The sequence below is a fragment of the Cajanus cajan genome, chromosome 4, assembly GCF_000230855.2.
Source record: "Cajanus cajan strain Asha chromosome 4, NIPB_CcT2T_4, whole genome shotgun sequence".
Classification (NCBI taxonomy): Eukaryota; Viridiplantae; Streptophyta; class Magnoliopsida; order Fabales; family Fabaceae; genus Cajanus; species Cajanus cajan.
This window is the reverse complement of record NC_138520.1, coordinates 2,205,724-2,232,436: the sequence shown is the minus strand read 5'-3', so window position 1 is coordinate 2,232,436 and position 26,713 is coordinate 2,205,724. Positions and strand designations below refer to the sequence as shown.

General features: G+C 32.6%; 1 protein-coding gene across 2 annotated transcripts; it reads right to left on the bottom strand.

Annotated features, from left to right (window-relative positions):
• Positions 1-1,733: 1,733 nt before the first annotated feature.
• LOC109802274 (Phosphatidylinositol 3- and 4-kinase family protein) lies at positions 1,734-19,604 on the bottom strand. Of its 2 annotated transcripts, XM_020363574.3 has the most exons (26): positions 18,450-19,603; positions 17,750-18,091; positions 17,468-17,629; positions 16,891-17,061; positions 16,588-16,746; positions 16,359-16,486; positions 15,911-16,217; positions 15,419-15,587; positions 14,101-14,318; positions 13,014-13,172; positions 12,708-12,890; positions 11,154-11,690; positions 10,685-11,044; positions 8,450-8,664; positions 7,687-7,870; positions 7,368-7,504; positions 7,128-7,278; positions 6,740-7,006; positions 6,125-6,202; positions 5,884-5,928; positions 4,425-4,597; positions 4,124-4,319; positions 3,555-3,695; positions 2,692-2,900; positions 2,335-2,496; positions 1,734-2,231 (listed from the first exon to the last, which is right to left on the bottom strand). In XM_020363574.3, exons 1-26 carry the CDS (start codon positions 19,389-19,391, stop codon positions 1,973-1,975), a joined length of 6,054 nt encoding a protein of 2,017 aa, XP_020219163.1. In that variant the 5' UTR covers positions 19,392-19,603; the 3' UTR covers positions 1,734-1,972. The 2 variants fall into 2 exon arrangements, with proteins under 2 accessions (XP_020219163.1, XP_020219164.1); XM_020363575.3 differs by lacking the exon at positions 3,555-3,695 and having other exon boundaries at positions 18,450-19,604.
• Positions 19,605-26,713: the final 7,109 nt, after the last annotated feature.

Genomic DNA, 26,713 nt, shown 5'->3' with positions numbered 1-26,713 from the left:
TTAGATCTTATTGTTTTAAAAGATTAGTTCTTAATTTTTAACCTAAGTATATCTTGACTTAAAAACAAAAAAAAAAGCCATGTTTCCTTAATTTTGGAGGACTAAAATTCACATTTTGTTAGGAGATAATGCATAAATATAATGGACTTGAACTATGAAACACATTTTTTTTATTCAATGAAAGCTGCCAATAAAAATACTTTGTTACTGTGAAAATTCAGAAGAATAAATAACTTATAATTATATTTTATTTAGACAGATTGGACCCCTAGAATAAATACTCGTAACAGGTCTAGGTCTAGCTAGATCAATTTAACATATAATACTTCCACTCATTTTGGATGTCTTTGTTGTAGGTATCATTGAGTTTGTATCTGATTATCATTCATATTCTCCCACCCTTAAAATCTCAAATTAATAATTATAATAACTAATACTAGATGAAATATATTTTTAATTGATTTCACATTTTTTCTTTTTCTTTTTTGAGACCAAGACATGATTAAGTATTTAAGTTTATTTTATAAAAAAAAATTGTGCATTTTTATTTATACCTATATATAAAAGAAATTCTTTATTTTAATATACATATTATTTTGATAATTTTAACCCTACACAAAATCTATTTGAATTGCATAATAATAATTAATAAAGAATATAAAAGTCTTTTATATAAAAGTATTATTCTTGGAATCGTCATTAACTCCACGTTACTTTCACTAACATAACATTAACTCCATATATATGAAATGTCTTTTTTTCATTAATATATAATTAAGTCAATAGTCATATAATCACTTCCAAAATTATAGTGGTGGGTGAATTTAGATAGCATGCAGAAGGTTTAAGAAATTAAAATAAAAACATTAAAGTTGCTACATGATATGAATCCAAATCCAATGATGGGTATATTTTTTAAAATACAAGTTTAGGATGATACTATTGGAGTTGAAAAAATGAAAATATACCAATTGGGGTGGTAATACACACTCTAGGAAAAAAGAAGTATTTATTGCACTTTAATATTTTATGAAAAATGTTAACCAATATCCTTGTTGCATTGATTAAAGAATTAAAAGTAAAAAACTGTTATTATAAAATATATATATATATATATATATATATATATTTATTTATTTAGTGAGCATATCAAGTGAGAGGGAATTTATTATGAGAGATGAGATGGTTAAAATATAACCCTTAGATTAATTTCCTCTCACTTAATTAAACTCTAAATTTTCTCTCACTCGATTAATCTAAGGATTATATTTTAACATTTTCATCTCATAATAAATTCTCTCTCACTTGATATGCTCCCTATATATATATATTCTTCCATGTAACTTTATTTTTGTTCTTAATGAATATTTTCTACATATTGATTTCTTAACCAATATTGTTCTAACACTGGTTAGAAAGAGTGCAAGACCCATATTTTATTTTCAATATACTAAAGATCATCTTTTTCAATAAAAAAAGTATTTATTACACTTTAATATTTTAAAATATGGTGTCACATCATGTATATATATATATATATATATATATATATATATATATATATATATATATATATGTGTGTGTGTGTATGTGTGAGAGAGAGAGAGAGGGAGAGAGAAAAAAAAAACCTTTTCCCTGTTCAGAATATCGGATGATGAGTATCTATAGTCAAGAGAGGATACAGTTGTTCAAATTCATATTCTAGTGTGCTGGCTGATAAAGAAGCGGACGACTGACCTCAATGAATTGTATTAACCATCAATAAATAAGATTACAAAGCTGTATTTTTTACATCACGAGGAACTCGCAAAAAAATATTACAGAACATTTGGATCTTCATTCGCCATTTACTACTATTCCCTCCTCCTCAATACTATAACCAAGAAAATTCCTCAAAAAATCAAAGCACAAGACAACAATGAATGTAAAACTACAAGCAATCATGTACATGTTAGGTCAGCTCTAAATTATCTCACTTCTCGATGCCTTGCTGCAGGTACTGTATCAAGTCATAGCCAGCAGTGGTCCACTTGTTATAAGCATCTTTACAAACATGGGTCATGAAATTGGCTGCTTCACGCTCACTCATCTCCGGATGAAATCTCTTCCGAAGATTGCCAATCGGGTCACCTCTGCTGAAGCAAGGTAACCCGCTGTCTAGCATTAATGCCACTGTAGTGATGATCCCATCCATTCGTCGACGGGCAGCAAGGTACCCTTTCACACACAAACTAGATGTACAATAAACAGTGAAACAAAGAACGCTCAGTTTTTAATATATGGACATGCTGGGAAAAAAAAAGTTTGTGATCTAGATTCAAATGCCCTTATTACCTTAAAAATTGGTTCCATGTTTCACTCTTCATAACACCAGATGGATCTAGTAATTGTGTCATTTCATGGCTCAGCTTAAAATGAGCACTTTCAAAACGCATATTCCCACCCGGAGAAGTTTCTAGGATGAAACCGAAGTCAATATGAACAAGCCTCCCAACACTGCATCAGCATGCATATTAGTGATGCCTTTAATCGGACCAGAAAGCAGAAGGGGCAGGGGGAATAAAGATCGCAGGTGAATCGAAACAATGAGGATATTCAAATGCTTCAGAGGCATCTAAAGCTAAATTCAAATCCACTAGCAACTATAACTGACTTGCTGACAATGTAATGGAAGAAAGACAAAGATCTTACTTATCAAAGAGAAGGTTCCCATTGTGCCTATCCTTTGGTTGAAGTAAAAGACTAGCAACGGCATAACCAGCACTGCTAACTATAAAGTTCTGGCGAGCAGCCTCAAAACTGTTGGACCCAACAGGTCCATAGTCTTGCTGAAATATCTCAAACAAACCTCCATCGGTCGTTTCCCCCATCTGACTTCTACTTCGTGTATTTGGCACAACCTGGAAAATGTAAAATAAAATAAAAAATTACAAATCCACAAAACAACTACCCCATACATGACATAAGTAATTAACATTGAATCTGGTTTCCAACAAAACTCTTTGGAAGTCATTTAATATTTTTTTAGAAATACAAGGCCAAAAAAGAATTTTTTTTTAAAAAATAATAATGACAACAGAACCTTTTGACCTAACTGTTTTAGTATGGTTAATTCAGCACTTGCATTATTTCTTAGTTAAGCAAAATGGAAAATGATAATACCATAAAATTAGCACCATAAACCAAAGTAGCATCATAAACCATCATTCGCATGTTGCATAAGTATCTAACAAAATCAACTAAAATTATTTGTTGAGTCCAAAACAATGTATACGTGTTCGATAAAAAGAGAGTTTCAACGTGATTCAACTTGTTTGTGTCCTAGGATCACAAAACTTGCAAGTCTTTTAACATGAGAATTTGAACAACCATGACTCCTAGAATGAATGAATGAATCCAATTTTGCTCAAAAGAAATACATCGCTCAAAAATGCACTTCCAGAGGCTACATAAGATGACAGTTATCGCTGCACTTCCATTATGATCAAGAAAATACTTTGACTGATGACTCACAGAATTCTCACAATGTTGAAGCATATTGGGAATAAACTCACCTCTATTATACCTCTCTCAGGACCAGTAGGCAGAACACCATAAGGAAATAGATAAAGATTTATTCCCACAGCTTCAAATATATCTCTTAATAGTGCTATTACTTGAAGGGCAAGAACATCTTGTCTACAGTCATCTCCAACCTTAAATGTAACAGAACACAGACAGCCCAAGAATTAAAAAAAAAAAAAATCACACACGAATTAGGCACAATTGACAAGAAGCAAGAAAATAAATATGTGCTGCCAAAAAAATTGGTTTATCTAACATAACACTAACCATACTCCCAACATATTGCTACTCTTTATTTGATTCATATATCATATGTAACTATATCTAGCCATCTATAAACCCACCCAAAAAAAGGGAGGAAAAAAAAACTATTTAAGAGAATATACATATATAACTAGAGTATACATGAGCCATACTAAGATTATATTTAAAGAGGGTTAATTTTCTAAGTCTCTATAGCTTAACGTTCTGCAGTTTTATTTACACGATAATAGAGTATGAACGCAAATGCTAGGATTGAGCCTTTAAAGGATATCATCATAAATACAGCCCAGCTAACCTTGAAAATGCAAGCTTGTGGCTTTATATCATTTTGGTCCCCATCTCGATCAGCTACATTAAAAGTTATCATGATTGGGACTTTTGCAGCTGATTGTAAGGGAATACCACTATCTACTCGAATACCCTTAACAAGTTTGCCAGGAGCTGTTGGTAGATAAAGGTCCTCGCCATCCAGTTCAATTTTCTCCAACTCCCTATCATATGTAGTAAAAATACACATTAACTTTTACCAAAAGCACATTGAAAATGTAACTTAAAAACTCACAATAAAAATCAAGCCTTCAGACATTTTCCAGTACCTTCGGATACCAGCTCGACGCTCTTCTTTAGGGAGTGGAAATAGTACACCAGAGATGGATGTAACTTTGTCAAAGAAATCAAATTCTCTTTTAAATATGTCAAGGGCCTTCGGATTAAATCCATCAATTATACGCTGCCTAACAGCTGGCAGCAGTTCTAAAAATGAACCATTCTGAAATAAAAAAGAGATACAAACTATGTAAAGTAAGAATTGAAAAAGAAAAAAAAAGGATTCTATGATGAAAACATCACTTTGAATATATTATATTGAAGTGTGTTATCAACACATTCTCTAATACACTCTTAACTATAGGCTGAAATAGTGAAATTTATTTGAAACTACAAAAATGAATGAGGTTCATTAAACTAGGAGTGCCATGGGACTTACGAAATTGTGATTTCCAATAAAATTCCGCCAATAATAATAAAGAATGTGTTTAAAAGTGTTGTAGAGTGTGTTGCTAATATTTTCCATTTATATTTTCACAAAGTACTGAAAGTAGTGCTGCATATTCAAATGCTAGTTTCAAATGTATCTGCAAATTGAGTAACTTAATGTAATCTGAGCAACTATCATGTTGATGCTAAGCTCGAGATAGTGTTTTCTCATTGCATCTTCTTATCTGTCAAGACAAGAAACATATTACACCATATAATTTGATTATGAGCCTACAATGTTCTGAAAACTAAGAGCTTGAATATATAATTACACATTGCAGCTCACCATTTAATTCTGAAGCAAAGAAATAGGTAATGCACTGATTGCTATAACTTTACAAGCCTGAAACTAAAATTATATCCCCTCCAATTTTATGTCTCACTTTCACCTTTGGAGTCCCAAAATGCATCTCACTTTGAGAACCAATAAGACAACTTTTTACTTTACTCAACTGTTCTCACTTTTCTTTCAAATTCAAAAACATTGAAGATACTTTTGACAATGCTTGATTTGATGCAAAAAAAACTAAAACGTATGTTCTTAGAATTCTTAAAATATATGAAAAGTCAAATGAGACACATAAAAAGGTATAACAAAATTTTTGAAGAAAAACTTAACATAGAATCAATCAATAGCATAAACATAAATTCTTAAAATACATGTATCAATGATAATAATAATAACTAGTGCACAAAAGACACTTCGTGCCTCTGTGAATTATTTTGAAAAAGTAATAAATAATAAAAACTATATAATAATGGATAGTTATTAAAAATTACAGACAGTTGTGGAGTGAAATTGACAGAAAAAAATAAAACAAAATTATAATTTGTAAAAGAGTAGTTATAAAAATTATCTAAGAAGTTATTACCTAAAGAATGAAGTATCTGACTTGCATAAATTCTGACACTAAGTGAGGACTTGAGTTTAAAGCTTAAAATTCATGACATTTTCATCAGTATGTGATAACAATAACTAATTAACTATACTGGATACAAAGAGACTTTCTTTTGGCATACCTTCCCACTGTTTGGATCTTTTCCTGGCTCAGGTACATCCTCACCCTGCCCAAAATAAAATCAGTGTTTAACCATTTATTAAATAATAAAAAAACTAACTTTAAGAATGCATATATTATCAACACTAGAAAAAAGGGACCATAACCCGCAGGTAAGAAAAACACAATTATAAATAAGAATGATGTGTATAACAAGTAAAAAAATAGCAATCATTTTCATGCATAAAAATCACAAGTTATACCTGCAAATGCCAGATAAGAATATGAGCAAATATGTCACTTCTTTGAGCAGCTCTAAGCAAATAACCTTCAACTAATTTCTGCAAAAATGAATTTAAGCAATTGGTTACTACCAAAAACGTATTAAAAGTCATTATTGGCTTGACATTACTTACACTTTTACATCAATTATTAAAGATTAACTTCAGAAATGTAAAATTCAGAAAAGTTCAAAAAATATTTTAGAAACTTTCCTTTTTGAAATGTCTGAGTTGAAGAGGTTTCATTCAACGGGATTTTTCATAATGTCGAAATATTGTATATGTTATTAAAAAAAATTAAAACAAATGGAGAAGTGACTCCAAAAATTCAGATAACAAAGCATAATGAGATTCAACAGGGTGAAAAAATTAATTTTATTGATATTTTAGTTTGAGCAGCCGTAATCTTTTCAAAATCTCAATGTGATTACATGACTTTAAGAAGGAAAAAAAAAAGGCTTATTTATGCTGTAAAAATGGTGAAAGAAAGAAAGAAAAAAGGGAAAACCAGGTTTTATATTGCCATTGACAAATGGTAAGAGGAAAGCACATAGTAAGGGGATAAACCATGAAATTAAATTTCAATAGATATCTAACCCCTTCGTCATGTCGCAAGGACTGCACCAGCTGTGGCATGAAAAAGGTCACCCGTTCAGGAGGATAGGATTCCAGAACCCTTAGAACATATGCCATGACCCGTGGATGCCCCTTGTATGCAGGTGTGAGGAACTCTAGAGCTTGCGTAATAGAACAAGGAGCCCAATGAGGCAATTGTTGCAAGAGCACTGAATTATCATCAACTGCCTTTGGGGTGATAAAATAAGGTAATGCTTCTGGAATGTTGCGCACATCCACTATATTTGCCTGTAAAGCAATGGTATTATCTTATATGTTAAAACAATTCCCATTTTGCAGACACTCAACTGACTAGGACTTACAGTTCACAATCTTTATTATTGAAAAGAAAAAGGGAAAGAAAACATACCTGTACAAGCTGAGTTACTTCAGTTTTTACAAATGAATTGGCCGGAAACCTTGAGGCCAAGGATAAAGCAATCCTAGGATCCACAGAGAAGGCAGTCCTAGTATATTCTACCCATTTATCTGCACTATTCTTGGGTCGGGAACTACTTTCCCTGAAAATACATACCAGGCATTTGAAAGCTTAGGACAAGAAGAAAAACAAAACACAACAAAATTCCAATGATCAGAAACAGATATATACTTGGTGTTAGTCGGCTGTGCCCAGACGTCAAGCCTATCAGCCTCATGCTGGCATAGCATTAAAAGTAGCTGCCTCCGTTTTTCTCTTCCTACAGCATAGTTCTCCATTTGACCCCAAACAGGATGATAGAGATCACTCTACACAATTGTAGAAATTAGGATTAGGATATCTGTAAGTCCATTGGAAAAATTAAAACCACTTTCATAGAGAAATCAAAAATAAAAAGTACATGATAATGATTTTAAGATTTAAGTCAAAAATTTAATGTTCCAAAGTCCCTAGTGTAAGCAGATGTTAGTACTAGACGTAGAATTATTACCGCATCAGCCAAAGAGTTCCCATTTTCTTGTCCATTTCCTTTTGAACCAAATTGGACGGTATCCCCTTTCATATTTGAAAGGTAGTTAACAAATAGAGAAACAGACTGAGCCTCACACTGAGCAAAGTTTGTATAGTTTGTGTCATACCATTCAGGCTCAAAAGCAAACCAACCCAAAGCGGCCCTACAAATGCACCAAATAACATTTTCAATTAGTCAAAAGAGGTGAACATGATAATCCAACTTGCGTCTATCTTTGCAAGAAATAACATTTTCAATTGCTGCAAGAGCACTGAATATTGAATTATTTAATGATCAGAATTGAAAGATAAGGGGTAAAATTTAATGATATTTAAGTCACGGAGAACATAATGAAAAGATTGGAATTTTCTGCATAAAAAATTCAAGTGTAAGAGACTGATTTGATTTGAGCAGAGTTAGTCTACATAACTTCATCAGTTCCAAGTTGTGCAGTTTCCAATAAATGTTTGAAGCCACCAAGATACGGGAATTAAAACCATGCAAGAGAGGAACTTAACAAAAAAATACAGTTTGTGATCTTTCATTAACTATGGCAAGCACTTGCAAAATGCATGATTTATGAAGAACAAGGCAAGGCAGAAATTGATGAATAAATCATAGCAAACAAAGCAATATTGCCAGCACTACACTTAGCAGTTAGCATGAGTAAAGAAAAAAGAACAATTTAGGAGAAATGCACCAAGAATGCCAAAGAAAAACTATAAGAGACACTGGTGTTCACCTATAAATCCGATCTTCCAACAGCTGAAGCCCCATTTGAAATTTTTGCAGATTGCCCTGAAACTGGCAAGAGCAGTACTTAAGCCCTAGAAGCATAAGAGTGAAAAAAGTGCCAGTGGCCGCAGGATGGCGCGAAAAATTCCAGGGAAGCTTTGTTGTCCCCTGCAACATCCTACCAAGAAGCAGGAGTTGCTCCACACTTTGGTGTCGAACTGCCTAGAAGAGACAGGATAAAAAGTGATTTGGGGAATTAATTCAAATAATTGCAATATTTTAAGTTGAAACTAGATTCAGTATTTAATACATTAGAGGAAGGGGCAAGGCAATGCCTTCAAGCATTTTGATCTTGCTTCAATGTCATCACATGTATCGACACATTGAATGTTAAAAAAAAATCATCAGCAATTAGCCAATCAGCATAAAAGCACTAGCAACTAACATTTGGTGGCAATTTAACACTAAAACAATATCCCACATGCTCCACTAACCAAGAACTGACCATCAATCTTCAAATAAAGGGTGGTTCATGAAAGGTTCCTGAATTCATAATCTGTATCAAACAACTATAACATAATTGTTTGCCAAAAAAACAGTATACTGAGCGAAATCAAAGATTCAACCATACCAATTTCACATTCAACTATGCCCATTTAAATATAGCAACAAACAAAATATAACTTACATATAATCCTGACAGCAATTTCAACTAAAGTGTTGGAAATCCAACACCAACTGTTGATATAGTTGTGTATAAGTGGGGAGCAATCCTAATATTATAAACTGATTTTATAAGGTTGAATAAAGCCCATAACCAAATTTTGTAAGATAGTATCAGAATTTATCAATCTACCCACAAATATCCAATTCTACAAACTTCATACTCGAGATCTCCAGACCTCGGCATGGGATGTGTTAGAGATCACACATTAACTAGTGATTTGGCTATAATAGTGTATATGAGGTTCAGTCCTCACCTTATAAGGAGGTTTTGTAACGTTGAGTTAGGTTCATAATTCACTATTTTAAGATGATGGTTTATTGATCATTAATTTATTATTACTTAGTCATCACAATGTGAACAATGATTCAAAGGCAAATCTTAGCTTACTTAAACCAAAAAATTCACCCATTAATCAATCATGAATTAATGAATTTTGTATACAATAGGTATATGAAAACACAATATGGCCACTTAAGATCAAAACAAACTCATAAGATAAAATCTGTTGTAAATATATCATAGATATTTAGCAGGTCAAAAATATCTTTAGATATTTGCTTCCCTATTTCCTTATTATTGTTATTTCCTTTTATAAGCACACATAGTCATTTACCCTATAAAAGGGAGATTAATGAATGTACAAAATAACTTTATATACAGTTTTTTTCTCTTTCAACTTGGTATCAATATCCATCCTAGGTCTATTGCTGGGCCACTTGCATTTGCCACACTCTAGGTAGATAGCCCTGGGAGTGAAGGGGAGTGTTGGAAAGCTGCCTAAATTGTGGTCACCCGTAGCCCACCTTAGTACAGCCTCTCTAGGGGCTGCCTAAATTGCAGTCTCAAGGGTGGTGACTTAGCTTCGCATTAACCAAAGATGTCTTAAACAGAGCTCACAAAGCTTGGCCAGTCCTCACTTTATAAGCTGATTTTGTGGGATTGAATTAAGCCCTAAGACCAAATTCTAAGAAAATCACAACAATTTTGTGAATTAGGCATCTTTTTAAACATTTGGTTTTTTTAATTTTTAATTTTTTAAATGATAAATTAAATGATTTGAACCAAACCAATTCAATTATAGTCGGATTGGTCTGGTTTGAATTGCAAAAAAACAATTAGAGAAATCCAATCCAAACCGGTTTGTGTCCACCCCTACCACAAACTACAAATAACTTCACACTCCTAATTACATAATCTAAAATTAGATATATACTCCTTATACATCACTACCAGAAGTTATTTTCTACACATAACTGCCATCCTATATCTATTCTAAATTTCTAATAGATAAATAACTAACTACCGGTAGTTATTTTTCATACATACTGTCACCCTGGAGTTTTTAATACAAAAGTGATATCTCGGGGCAATTATTTTCAACACAATTTCTACAATTGCCCCTAACTATTGGTTCCTTTCACAAACATTTACACAAAGCAATAATTATAATGTTTAGTTAAACAAGTGTCAAAAAGAGAAAATGGACATTAACAAATCAGGTGACCAATGTCTAACCTCAAAGCGATCAATGAGAAATCCAAGCCATAGTCGATGAGCAATTATCTGCTCAACAGGATTAATCTCAGGCTGCAATTCAGGCTCCCCAGGGGACAAGTGAGGCTTAAGTTTTGCAGCAGGTCCAGAATACCTTGCTTCAGATGCAAAAAGACCCCGCTTGGTGTCAATTGTCCATAACCATGCATCAACAAGCTCAGCAAGAACAAGAGCTCCAAGCTGAGGTGCAGCAGAAACCAACCACGTCCATACAAAAATACCAGTTTCCATTGCATCATGGGTGGAAATGTAAGCAGGACACCAGCAAAGAAGACGAAGAAGTTGTGAGAAGCCCTCCACATTCGATTTGGATCCAGAACTCTTGTCCATAAGAAAAAAAATAACTCAGATAAAGGTACAAAATATAGATTCCCTGAGAGTTCTAACTTTTAGTATTATCAACTAAAATACTTGCAAGAAATGTGTTTACCAAATTTGATAAAAGCAGCACAGTGGCCTGAGAGCAAGTTTCACGAAATTCAGACCTGACCACTTCCCCACCTTTCTCTGCTATGTTGACAAACTGTTGAAGTAAACGCACAAACTTGTTAAGCAACATTCCGTTGAATGAGTCATCCTGAGCTTGTGGCTGCTGAGGAAAAGCTCCAGATATAATTCTTTGAAGCCCGGCTCCAAGTCCAATACCAGGAGGTGTACTGGACTGAAATCCACCAATGCTGTTATACAACCTTCTCATTCCAGCAATTTCTCCAGCATGGTTGCACTTAACTGTTGCTGCAGCTTGGTTACACTTACCAGAACTGATAACCTCTAAATTAAAAGACTCCGATGCTTTTAAGTTTGCCCCTGAAGCTGCAGCTGCTGCAGCCATGACTGCAGGAATATTTGCTGTTTGTATTGGCCAATTGTCATTTTTCCCAGTGCCAATTTTTATCTCGGATAAAAGTAAAACAACATCAATTGTGGGCTGTGCTCTTTGCCAAGTATTTGCTTTACATAGTTTATCCTGACATGAAATACAAAGATAGAGATGGTGCAAAGAGAAAACTGTGAGGACTTAATAAAAATAATATATTTACAATGTCACCTATAGAAAATTTAAACAGAAAGATATCTGCATAAGCAAGTAACCATCAGAACGGAAGGAATTAAGTTAAAACACAATAAAATGTATGCAACCACCACATTCTGGGTCCAATTTCAGAATGAAAGTTAACTACAATCAGCAGTGTAGCCATATTATATGGACCATTACTTATGGTATGAAAAAAAGAGAGGAAATAATAGGACAAATGAAGGGAATCAACAGAAGAACAGAAAATCAAACCTCAATTTTATAAATTTTACTTTTTTTGTGCAGAGAATGATGTTCAACCCGTGAGGAAAAGAATATCATCTAGCATCTGACACTTGCTTAAAATAGGAATTTGTATTTTAATTATGGCTTATTTAACCTTTTTTACAGCAATCTTAAATAACATTTTAGTACTTGTAAAATAGGATGTTTTTGTTTTTAGTCCTTTTAAAAAAAAGTTCATTCTCGCCCCTATAAAAAAAATTGTTTCATTTTCGTCCTTGTTATTTTATTTTAGTCCTTGAAATGTATCTATTTTTTCATTTTAGTCCCTATAATATGTTTTTTAATTTTTAGTTAGTCCCTTTAAAAATATTAAGTAAGGACTAGAAGCAAATTATTCACATATTACAAGGACAAAAAGAAAACAATGAGTATATTACAAGGACTATAATAAAATAACAAGGATGAAAATGGAACAAATAGCGATGAAAATGAAAAAAAAAACTAAAAGGACTAAAAGCAAAAACACCCAATTTTACAGGGACTAAAAAGTTATTTAAGGCCTTAATTTTCAAATAAAATTTTAATTCTAGTTACATACAGGGAACAACATGTCTTAGCCCCCTTCAAAGAAAGCATGCACCCCATATTATTGAGACTATGATGACAAGGAAACTACAAAAAGCTAAAATATTGATTTTCATCAATGAAACAGATCAGTTCAACCTGTAGAAGGCCCTGGCTAGTGCATGGAGCACTTGAAACTGATTTAATTATCCATTCTCGAACAATTCTCTGATACAAGGTACGGATTGTTGCTGTCCAAGCAGGATCATTGATGATGGTAGTAGAAGAGTCATCATTAAATGAAAACAGGAAAGAATCTATGCAGGAAGAATCCCATAAAACCTGCAAAGATACCATTGATCTTAAATATATTGCAGATGTCAAGAAAAGAAGATGGAGACACATTAGAGAAGTAACTACGTGCACATGTAAGCATATTTATAACATTTGTTTTTCAAAATTTACCTGTGGAAATTTATCTCTAAATTGAGTCAATAAGTTCTCTGCAATATCTCGTATATGATCTTCCCTCTGGGAGAGACTTTTTATAAGAAAACAGGTATGCATTGTAAGTATTGAATCTCGTGCCTCAGCTTCATGGCCTATTTCAGACACTCGATCTTCCTGAAGCCAGACAAATCAGTTGTGTCCATAATCCATATTGTGCAAAGACATAGATAACAAAACAAAAATCAGCCTTTTAACAAAAAGAAAATCAAAGATTAAAAAAAAAAAATCATCCTTTGAACAAAAGAACAACATAAACAGGCACATAAATGAGAGCAAAAGTACATGAGCTAACCACAACCATTAGGTCACATACGCCTAATCTAGATTAGATCACCATAAAAACTCTTAATCATGATAACTTAAAAGAGCGCCAAGCCATTGAATTTGTCAATTACAAGTATACAGATATGACAATGTTCAAACATCTTTTGAAGCAGTTCAATTTTGGACATAAAAATAAGTAAAGGCAGATACCTTACCAGGAAGTACATGTTTAGTAGAATAAACAGTGAGATAAACATATCTTGATCAGGATTATGGCACTAAATAAAAAAGTTAAAGAAAGGAAAAAATAAAGCAAATATAAGACTTAAAATAGAGGGAAGAGGCACTTTCAAAAAGTGTGTAAATAAGCCAATAATTAAAAGCATAAGCAGAAATTTCAAAGAGCATTTTGCTTCAACAAAATTAGTATGTATTTTATAACATGTTCCAATGAGTAATACTTCCATGATAAATTCAACATAAGTTCAACCACCTTCGATGTATTCATAAATATAAAATGATTGATGCAACAAAAATAACATTCTCCAAAACAAGAAACAGAGAACATAGACTTGTTTTACATACATACATAGGCATTTTCCATACCACCTTATATCTTTGGGATGAATAGTAAACAATTGCCAGCTCAATTTAGGCATAAACTAGGTAAAGTAGTAAACATGTCCAAGCTTTATGGATTGAGGTTTATGGCCACAATGAGTACACATAATGAGAAGTATTGACAATAAATGTAGTCAAAAGTCAAACTGATGCCTACCAGCCACGACACAGCTGTTTCAAAAGCCCTGTGGACAATTGCTGTTAAACACTGGAAGACAGCTGGCATTAAATTTGGAGTCTTAAGATATTCAAAGACACAAGTAAAGGCACTTCTTGTAGCATCAATAATGGTGCCACCATTTAGGATGCCGCCATTGCTGCTGAAGCGGATGATCTCAAGAAAAGCTACAGCAAGAAGATAAGTAGCCTTCACTCCTGCAAAACAAATAAACAAAAGTAAAGCACCACAACAGTCATGACAGAGTGGGGGTTGTACAAAAATAAATATCAAAGTTAAGGAGCGGGAAGGAAGTAAACTCCAACCTAAATAGAAAACTAGAAATCACATTATAAATTATAATTTTCCAATTTGTCAGGATAAAAGTGTAAATTTAACCATGCTGCAAAAAAAAACGGACATGAGAATTTAAATGTATAAGTGGAAATGAAACATTAGTTGTTTGTCAACAGCACAAGGCTATTAACAAGTTGTGGGTGTATAACCAATATGTAAAAATGATTAAATAATAAAACAATCACATTAACCATGAAAGGTTGTAATCCTATTCACTAACCAATAAAAGCTAACTTCACACTTCTATATAATATGAAGTTGATCACAAAACATGTCAGAAGAAATAATCATTGATTTTGATGTTTGTCATTGGCATGTGGCTATGAACAAGCACTATTGGAGATGCCAGTCTAAGACACACCAGAACATAGACTGTCCAAGGCATGTGAAATATTGTTATGATCTAATTGCAAGGTATGGAACTTGAGTCCCACATTGGAAGCATGGGATTCTAGTGTGGGGTTTATAAGCCCTTTGGCTCTCCAACTACAATGACTAGCTTTTGTGGTATGGTCCTCCCAAGGCTCTTATCAATTGGTACAATAGCCTTCCACCATTGCAGTGTTCACCTAAGACTAATCAAAGGGCTAGTGCACAGCCAACCTATGTGAGTGCCAAGGCTGTGGAGAGTGGTGGATGTTAGGGTCCAATTGCAAGGTATGGGGCTTGAGTCCCACACTAGAACTTGGAAGTATGGGATTCTATAAGGCCTTGGATTCTCCAACTACAACAGCTAGCTTTTGTGGTGTGTTTCTCCCAAAGCTCTTATCAAATATCATCCTGAACTAACACTGAATTGTTTCCAACAATAATGTACATGGCATGGAAAGGAGTGTTATAATACAAGTAAAGGATCTGATAAGCCTTACACAAGATGCAGCACCACTGTCTAAAAATCTGAAGGAGTTAACAATTCATAAATACTTAGAAAGCGAATGAATATAAAGCAAGTACAAAACACCTGAGATTGTGGTCATTGCTGTGACATCAACTCTCCCTCCTAAAGCTGCAGAAAGAGCAGTTCTTTGTGCAAGAGCAGCTTTCTCATTGCCACTGCCTCGGCGACTGCCTGGGTTGTGCAAAGCATTTAGTTCTAACTCATCCTCAAGCCATTTCACTGAGCTAACAACCTGAGCAGAAACAGGGATATTTAAAAGTAAAACTTCAGTCTAGTGCACAGTAAACAATTAAATTCTGGGGGTGATAGAAAAAGCTATTGAATTTATAATAAACTATAAAAGTGCAGAAGAAAAAAAAACTAGATGGTACTACACTCCCTCTTGATAATGATGAAACATTAATATAAAGTAAGACAAATAACAAGGCAAAGCAATAAATTTCCTAATTTTATTATAAAATTATTATATAAAACTATAAGCATACACAGCAAAAAAAAAAAAAACTAAAAGAATTGTTCACCCAAAAATTTCAAGATCTTTTAGTATCAACTTACTAGTGGAGGAGTCCCCTGGGCAATTCGTTGAACAGCAGAAGACCACTCTGCATTCCACATATATGGTCCATTTACGGCTTGAAGGGAAATTGCACCATTGCTTCCCACACTGTTCAGTGTAGTGGAAACTGACTTTGTAGTTACTGGAGTCTTCTGTATTGGTGGTGCCAGGCCAAAAAGAGCAATATAGAACCAAAGGTTGCGAAATTGTTTTAAAAGTGATGGCTCCACATTTACGGTAGGATCAAAATCAGAACAAACTGCAGCAACTGCAGGGAGCAGTGGACCCAGGAAATCTGCTCCACTCCTGCAGTGAGTAAGCATCAGATTTGAAATTTCAGAAAGCATAATTCATCATGGAAATGAAATTGAATTTACACCTATCCAAATTCTCAACATGTTATTAGAATATTGTCATGCATGTGCTCAGCATAGAAAAAAGGTATACCTTCCACTTTTAGACTCAGCAGCTAAACCAACATCTGAGCACAGAGAGAGCAATCGATGACGAAAATCTGAACGCAATTTATCACCAGTAAGACCACTAGCAATATGAAGAAATCCTGCAGGTAGAGTCTAGAATGTAATTCAACTAGTGAGAATCCATTTGACAGTTCATTACACCAAACAAACCAAATCTAACGTGTGTTATTGACATTTTTAGATATACTACATACTTCAACTCGTTCAGTTGTTGCTTCAGCTGCCTCTGTTTTGCTTTCAGCTGATCCTACACTGGAAAGTTTGTTCAAGTAACTTCTAGTCATCAAAACCACTGTTTCACGGTAAGATTTCTCAAATCCTAAACTGGCCATTTGAGACACAGCATCAAGAAGCTGTATGGATCACAATAAAAATGTAAGACTCATATAAGAAACCAAAGGATTGATAAATAATTGAACAAAGAGGAGGATCATAAAATATGTTGACAAATTTCATATCAATTTCAAAATACATGCTCTGAAGACAAAGTTCCATACTCGGAGTCTCAACAAACTAGGAGTTGAAGCATCACCCTCTTCTAGGCTTTCAATAAAAAGTGGTAATATCACGTCTACCAGCTCAGACTTGTTGACTGCAACACTCAGCTTAGCAAACAGGCGTATAACATTAAGCTGTACAAAAGGAACTGCAGGTTTCTCTTGGTTGTCCTGATGGCAAAACAAGATTCCATATGAAAGCAAATAACTTAACATGTGAATAGATACAATAAAATTAGCATGCTTAAACTAAAAAAGATGTCAATTATTTGGACCATAAAATACAATGCAGATGAAACAGGAAAAAACCTACTAACCACATGAACAGATATATAATTACAAATGCAACTGATGAGATTAAATGGAGTGAACAATGAAGTATGAAGTCCATAAAATATGTGTGAAATATAAAATCAACATGTATAACATCTGAACGTAGAGACGTGATATTTTTTTGTATAGATATTGCAACAACAAAAAAATGACATTACAATGTTGACATGACTGGAGCAGATATACATTTATTTTTATTTATCACCAGCTCTGTATTATGGACATGTGACATTAGTATATTTACCTGTTCTCCATAATCATTTCGTTCACGTATGCTTGTGGCTAATCCCATTATGTATGTGTCCACAGGAGCCCGCTCCTTAGTCCAGCAGGATTCAATAATCTGACAGCTGGCCTTTGTGACACTCTCAAACATGGCTGCCTGGTTGTTACTCCATGTATCAGGCTGTCACAAAAATTATTTTGAAATTTAAAAAAGACATGAAATTGAATGTCAATTGGAATGTAAATTTGAAAATAAAATTAAAAACATGGAAATATAATATTGAAAAGTAACAAAGTGCACCTGAGCACAAACGTTGAGAACAATTGGCTTTAGGCGAATGAGCAAGATGCGCAGCGGCTGTCCTCCTCGGGCATTTGCAACTTTGGCTACCCCAAGAAGCAATGAATTGAAGAGCTCTTCACACGATCTCAACTTACGCCATCCAGAGAGTAAGCATGCTTCGGCAGCATCTATCAATATCGCAACTGCCTCATAAACCAATCTCTTAACAGACCTCGAATCAGAATCCAGCGCTGAGAGGCTCTTGATTTTCAGGTTCACCGCAGCTTTATAAACTGAAAGTTTGGTATTAATCCTAGCTTTCAGAAGTGACCCCTGCTCATGCCAATCCCTCTTCCTTATCTGCAAGAACATACAAACATGAAACACACCTCACTCTCAAGATTGACCGAAATAGACCAGCACACTCTCTACTACTGACTGTAATTTATTGTAATCACAAACAAATTGTAGGTCCCACTAATTATTTAATCAGTCCCAGTCGTTAGTCATGATTATGTAATTTCTAATAAATTTTAACCAATAGTAAAGTGTATCCGAAAGAGTGTGTTAGAGAATGAGCTAACACTCCTCTTGACCTGAATCTTAACTACATTCCACAATCCATAACGCGGAAACCAAGATACTCGGTAATTCGCACAAGCATAACAAACAAAGTAACTACAGAGGGAAGGGAAGCATAGTTAGAAACGAGTTATACCTTCAGAAAAACAGACATGGACTGTATCTGCTTCTTTCCAATTAACCTAACCTGCTCCAAAAGTGCAGTGTCGACTTGGAGCTTCTCCAACACATGAGCAATCAACTTAAAAGCTATTTCCTGCCTCTCCAAAAACTCCACAGACTCTTCCTCGAACACAACAACTTGCTGCCCAGACGAAACCGTGCCAAGAGCACCATCGTTTAAACCCAAATTCTGCGCCAATTGATCAGCACTGGTCCTCCAAACATGGTTTCCCCCATTCACCATCCCCCGCGATGACGCAGTGCTAGCATCATCCGCAGTCTTAGAAGCCGCACTGCTCGAAGAACCCGAAACATTGTCATTCCCGGGACTGCCATTGTTATTGTTTTGGGGCGAGCTCTGCGACGATGAATTTTCCGCAGCGAGTTCCTTCGGCGCCGCGAATTGGTCGATTAAACAGGTGACCAATCTGTTGGCATCAGAGGGCGTAATTGGAAGAAAGTTGTGCGACAGAGCGGACAAGAAAGCCCTAGCAATGCCGGAGCGCGGTTCGCCAATCGCCGTTATGACTACTTCGCCGAAGAAGGCTTCGAGCTCCTCGGACAAATCCGGCGAGGAATCCGCTGCCTTGGAGACGTAGGCGATGAAATCGAGGAAGAAAGAGGCGACGGAATCGGCGCTGAAAGGGTGAGGCCAGAAGGATTGAGTGAAGGAACGGGGAACGAAGCGGAGGAACTCGATGACGACGGACTTGGGGCGCAGATCGGCGGAATCGGGGCAGTTGGAGAGGAAGCGGGCGACGGCGAGGACGGCATTGAGCTGGGAGCGCGAAACCCTAGGAGATCCCGAGGAGAGGTACTCCGGCGGGGGGCATTTGTCGCATATCCAAGAGAGCTTGGCGGAGAATTGCGACGGGTTCTGCGCGATGAGGTCGCACAACTCAATCAACGCTTCCATCACGATTTGCAGGAGAAATTCGAACGGCGAACGAGGGGAATTGGTCCCGAAACAAGAGGTGTCGCATTCGATTCTGTTTCTCTCTCTATCACTGTTAACCACGCAGCAACATTGTTGCTGTTCTTCTGGTCATTGCCATGCCATGGACATTCTTTCTTTCTCCCTTATTTCCTTTTTCGTATTTTTTTTTTCCGTTTTGGCGTTGCCTAGGATTAGAATTCGAATTAAGGTTAGAAAATTCGGATTAGAGTGACAATTAATACAAAATTAAATCAAATGGGGACTACGGTCTTCACCCTGCACGTCACCCTTTCTCGCTCGCACGTGCTTTTTTTTAACTAGTCATGATAATTTTTTTCTTTTACTGCATGAGTTTAATTTTAATACAGCGTTTATTTTACATTATTACTCTATTAAGAGTAATTTTTTAATAATGTTATCATACATCAATATAATAATGAACTGGCATAAAAAAATAATTGTGTCTTCTTGTATTTCTTAAAAAAAAAAAAATTAGCAATAAATAATAAGAGAATCAGAGTAGTTTTAGTTATAAAGGTAATTTTTTTAAAAATAATGAAACGTGAAAGAGTAATTTGGGAAGTGGTTATAAAAAAATTGTATACAATTATCAGATTTTGTTTAAATGTTGCATATGCAGATGATTGTATGTATAAGAATCTAGATTTGGTTTTTGTTATTATTAATATAATTTTTATCCATCAAAAAATATTATTAGTAAAAAATATTAACTCTTTTTAACTAAAGTTTGTAGTTCAATTTTGACTTGAGTATAGAGTTAAAAAAAAGTATTATTTTATTTTTTAACATATGATTCAATAAAAATAAATTATATTTTTTTATTAAATAAAAAAAATATTGATTATTATGCTTAATAAAATCATATCATATAAACTATCAAGGACATGAATCAATTAATGTGGTATACAATCTACACTTTGTTACTCATATCATATTTATATTTAATTAATATTTTCAAGTTCAAGTTTCAAATATGTAATCTGAAGAAAAATTTTGTTAATTATAATAATTTTAAAGTCATGAAGACTGTAACGTCAATAAGGTTTTTGATTTAGACCACAATTATATAATATTTTTTTCTAATTTAAAATATTAGGTGATAAATTTCGTTATGGTATCATATATTGTTTACTATTATTTTTATTAACAAAACTATATAATTTTTTTACACGTGAAGATAAATGTTATTTAAATTAAAAATAATATGAAGATAAATGTTTAAGTATATTCTTATTATTTATTAAAAAAAATGACAGCATTTATTATAAGGTTAATTATTTAGCATCTATTTTTAACTCTAAATATCCCATCCGCAAAACAAAATCCGATGAAATTAGTATAGAATCTAAATTTAATGAATGAATCTATAATATAAAAAATAAAATTTTAATGAAAATTTTAATTATAGGATCACACATTTAACTAAAATTTCTTTTTATTTTATATAAATGTTACATTAATTTACATCTTTAATTGGAAGACAGTTTTAATAATATATTAGAGGCTCTAAGATTTAGAACATATTTAATTACTAAAGATAAAATAAATACTAAATTCATCATAGTTGTTGATTTATGATCACAACTAAAGGGAGGATAATAGTTTTATTCTTTCTTTAATTGATTCTCCTTAATTTCTTAATAATACTTTAGTTTCACTTAAGATGGGAAGAAGAAAGTATAAGTTACTATATGATATATTGAAGACCATAACTTTTTAATAATGTGTTAACTTATAAGAGTTTCCATTATTTCCTAATAAGTTGATACTGACATATGTGTATTTAAATTCATATAATCTAATTTAGAGTATTAATCTAGTAGAGACGTTTAATTTAACCACTTAAAATACATTTCACTGATAATAAATAATTAATATAATTATTTATAATATGTGTCGTTGACCATAAAATTGAGTCAATTTCTTTTTTCATGCCTTTGTAGTAGGAGGGCATTTTAGACCATAATCAACCATAAAAAGGTATTTTTGCACCCATGACTAATGTCAAAGAACGAGAGCACACGAGAACCTACATATTTTGTAAAAACTTTGATGTATGAGGTGACAAAAAAAAAAAAAAAGGTAGACAATAGGATTAGGCCTGGATTATAAAAATTTGAGTTAAAAAAACTCAAGTTTAACTTAATTAATATTATTTTATTATGTGTAATTTACAGGTAAAATATTTATTAAATATAATTAAAATTTATTATAAATTATATATATATATATATATATATATATATTATTATGTTTGAATGTATAAATTATATTAATAATTTGTTTAAATAGATATTTTTAAATATATAAATTATATTTTAAATTTATAATAAATAATATATTGTAGTATAATACGTATTTATTGATAAATTATTTTTAAAATATTAAAAATAATTATAATAAATAAGATCAAATTAAATAAAAGGTCAAAAAAATTCTTAAAAATCCTCTCGTCTAAAAAAATCTTAAAAACATTATTGCATAAGATATAAATTCGTATTTAATATATAAAAATTTATTTTATATCGATGTTCAAGCATGACCATGTATATGAATGTTAAATTTTATATAAAATATTTATAATTATGTTATCTTTAAAAAAACATTTTCTAAAGATACTTAAGGCTATATATCATAAGTCTAGTTCAGTTGTTTAAGCATGTTTAAATTTGATTCTCATGCACAAAGGGGAAAAAAAAAAAAAAAACTTGATTATGTAAGTGTTATACCGAAAAGGAATTAGATGATATGTTTTGACCTCTCTTTCAAATGTTTCAACCACACCTTTTTCTTTGGCCATTTTGATTGTCGAGATGGTCAATGATGGCGCTTTGATTAAAGTTGCATTATCATCTTAACCTCAATCACTTTGATGACCAAAACTGCTGAAATAATCCATGATGAGTTCACCCTTATAAGCATATCCTATTTAAAACGATCCCAATGCTCTTGGTCGTTGAGCAAGCTAAGACAGCCAACACTATCAAACTTCAAAACACTCAACACAAATTTTCTAACTAAAAAGAGCAATAAACGAGATTAACAAGTTAATCTATCATTAATAATCATATTACTTAATTGATAATCAAGGAACAAAGTCTACCAAACTCAAGTCCATCATAGTCAATATAAATGGTTACACAAATTAAGGTAAAACTATTATTTATTTACTCAATTACATATATGAACATGTCCTAACTTGAGCGTTGGAGTTATCAACTTGTAAGAAGTTCAAAGTTCGACGTTAAATGTTTACTAGTGTACCCTTGGACATGTGTATTTTGGCGCCCATCGTGGGCCTGAAGATTGAAGATTTCAAGCAACAAACTACTATCAGAATGGTTACTATGTTGAAGAACACAATTGTGGAAGACCCTTGTTTTGAGCAATACCATGTGGAAGTGGTCGATGAGACAGATCTCTCAGATGTCATTCATTAATTAAGAGAAGAAATGGCAACCATGCATCAACAATGAGAAAGAGATGCCAAAGAATTATTGACATTAAGACAAAAAAAAATGCCCACTTGAAGAGTTAGGATCCATCTTGGAGATTGTCTCTCCCAACTCATACCCAATTTGAAGTATCCTCATATCCTTCCCAAGGATACCCATTCCCCATCTCTCAATGACCACCCTAGCAAACACTACACCCATAGCGCTAACTCTTCACCAACACACATTCCTATAGGGTCACATTGACACCCTTCTTTCCCACCACTATGCAGGCACCACTACTTTAACATTAGAAGTCCCTTCCATTGGATAGGTATAATGGTACCACAGATCCCGATGAACACATAGATGTTTTCCTTACTTAAGTCACACTAAGCATGACAAACAATGCTACTATATGTCGTATCTTTCTTGTTTTTCTTAAAGAACAAGCATTGATTTGGTTCAACCGACTTCCACCTAACTCGTTCAATTTGTCTAAGACCTTTGTTTCTCAATTTACCATTCAATTCACCACTAATCAGCCTCATCTATTTACTCTTTTTGACATTGGTGAGTATTAGACAAGAGAAGAAAAAAAAGTCTCTATGCATTGTCATGGACAAATTTAACAAAGTGGCTTTGGAAATCAAAGATCTTAATTCGATCATCACCTTGCATCACCTCACAACGACATTGAGACCAAGACCTTTCATTAACAGCCTGTGCAAGAAACCACCACACAACATGGATGATCTTCGCCGACGTGCTAACAAATACATGCAAATGGAAGAATTATCAAACTTCCATAACCAAGCTCGAGCCGAGACATCTACAACCAAAGGTGATAAGTTGGAAGATATCCCCTTTATGAGTTGAGGAAAGTAGTTGGTATCACACAACTGACCTATGAGGGGATCAAGATATTCTTAGTATACACATATTAATGCAAGTCGTTCAAGAGTACATGAGTAGGCCCTCACAATGGAGATATTGTTGGTACCCAAGCATGTCAATACACTGTGAGAGTAAATCCTTCCAAGTCTTGTCGCTATCATCAAAATAAGGGACACTTAACTAAATAGTGTATGACCCTTAAAGATAAAATTTAAGATTTAATAAAGCAAAATTACAAGACTTTGTTGATCGACCACCCTCATCCCAAGAGCGAGTAAGTGGCCATCCTTAGGTCCATAGTTGAGATGATATTGGAATAACAAATACCAAAGTTCATAAGGAGTGTAGTCGGTCCAAAGAAAGAAGAATTGATGCACATCATGAGCAACCCAGACGAGTCATCAATACAATAGTTAGAGGATCCATGCGAGACGACCCTACTTCCTCGACACAAAAGATACGTTTGAGAGCAATTCGAGTGGTGCACTCAATTGAAAATTGCGTCACTTGGAGGATGCTAGTGATAACGTTCACTAATGCTTAGACAGCCCTATGGCAAAAAGTGTCAAGATCCATAATTGCATTGTTTGAAAGACCCTAATTGACTAAGGGAGTTATGTCGATATCCTCTACTGGGAAACTTTTCAATAGTTGGGAATATCCAAAAGTAGTTGACACCATACAACGAATCCTTGGTCGAATTCTTTAGCAAAATGGTAAAAAAATCAAGGGCTCCATAAACCCTTTCACGTGTTTTGTTTTGATGAAAAGGAACATACAAACATTTGAGTTAAGTATGTAGTTATACACGTAAACACTTCCTACAACATGCTCTTCAATCATTTCTCTCTTAATACACTTGAAGCCACAATATTGACACCACATTTGGTAATGAAGTTTCCCTCAAATCCATAAGAATCCTCATTGTACATGTTGATCATAAAGTGGCCAAAGAATGCTATTTTGCAAGCTTGCCAGTAGTTTGACTATTAATTAAGAGTAGTTCAAATTGACACTTATATTAATAAAATTAAGTAATAGAATAACATTGAACATTTTTTAAAAAAATAAAAAATAAAATTAAATATTTTAAAAGTAATGAAATAACCTTTAAAAATAGTAAAAACAAGTTAACTCTTTAAAATGAATAATTAAAAAATATAATTTAAAAAAAAAAACATTTTGACATGCACGTATCAAACTGTTGGCACAACAAGTTACTTGGATGGTTCAAGAAAATCATAATTATAACGGATCGATCCAGAAAAATTGACCCTATGCAGGTTAGAAGTTTTTTGGGCTGACTTATACATTTAACTTTTTTTTTGTTAGCTTTTTTTTCTTCCAGAATTTAAGCTAGATAATTATTGTGATGTTTATTTTATTTAAAATAATAAATAAAATATAAATAATTAATTTATTCTATTATTACATTTAAAAAATTAATAATGTGACAATTGTTGCAATTATTTTTAATACGAAAAAACTTATATAAAAGTAAAATAGTTTTGCAATAAAACTTTAAAATATCATTAAATATTTCAAATTATAATAATTATATATATATATATATATATATATATATATTAACATTATAATCTTCAAAAAAATGTTAAATAAATAAAAAAAAGTACTAATAATGAATATAAACAGCAGTATTAAAATATAAAAAATAAAATGTATAATAAATTAATGCTACAATAATAAGATTAACAAAATGTTACTGCAATAGTATAATGATGATAATAATAATAATAATAATTTAAAATCTAAAATAGTAAAAAAATTAATATTATCAAAAAGGAAATAAATATAATATAAAAACCACACATAATAATAAAGTATTATTATGATAGTCAAAATAATAACAAATTAAAAGAATTACAAAATTAAGAGATGTTTATACACTTATATCACACGGTGACACGATAATCAATTCTAGTTAAAAATAATTATACATGATTTCTTATAATTAAATTCATGTTTGAATCCTATAAAAAAAATTGTTTGAATAATTACAATATTTTACTGGTTTAAATAATTATTTGTTGCATATAATCTTATAAACTTTATGTTTTAGTAAAATGTCTCTTTTAACTTTTTTATATACTATTTTTATTTCCTTTTAATTTTTATTATCTATTAGAGACTTAAGAAAAAGTTTATAAAATTACAAACCCTAAAAAAAAAAAAGAAACAAAAACAATACTTAAAAGAATCAAATAAAATTTTAAATCATAAGAGTTAGAATATAAAAATTTATGAAATTAAAAATGTCAAACAAATTAAACGTATTTTTTTATACTTTAATTTGTAGTTATATTTTTTTATTATTATATTATTCTTTTCAATGAAGTATGAAAGATAAAATTTTCTTTTTTTTTGGTACGTTAAGAAGTCAAAGCAAGACAAATTACACAGTAAAATATGAATACTTATAGCAGGATATATAACAAGATTAGAACACCCAAAGCAACAACAAAGGTTCAAAAATTGCGTTATCTTAGACATCTTTTTGTAGTCTCATGGAAGTGTATATAAATGTATGAACTACCTCTTCATCTATCGTTCTAGGAATTAAAAAGTGGAAATTTATCGATAATAATGTAGACTTACATTTTTTTTTCTTCTTCCAAATAGATTAGATAAATGAATGTGTCAATTTGACAAGTTGAATCCACTTGTAATGAATTTATGTTAAATAAACATGTTTATTTTATATTAATTTTTTTTATAGATATTTATTCTTAATCTATATAAAATAGAAATATATTATTTTAATCATATATATTTTCTACAAAAAAAAATATGTCAATAGAGTAGAAATATATATTTTAATCCCATATATTTTTTATTTAGATGGGTTAAATTTGTATGTAAACTTAATAGGTAAAACCTGAAACTTCTTGAACCTTTGGTCTTGGTTACGGAGACGGATCTTACGCATAG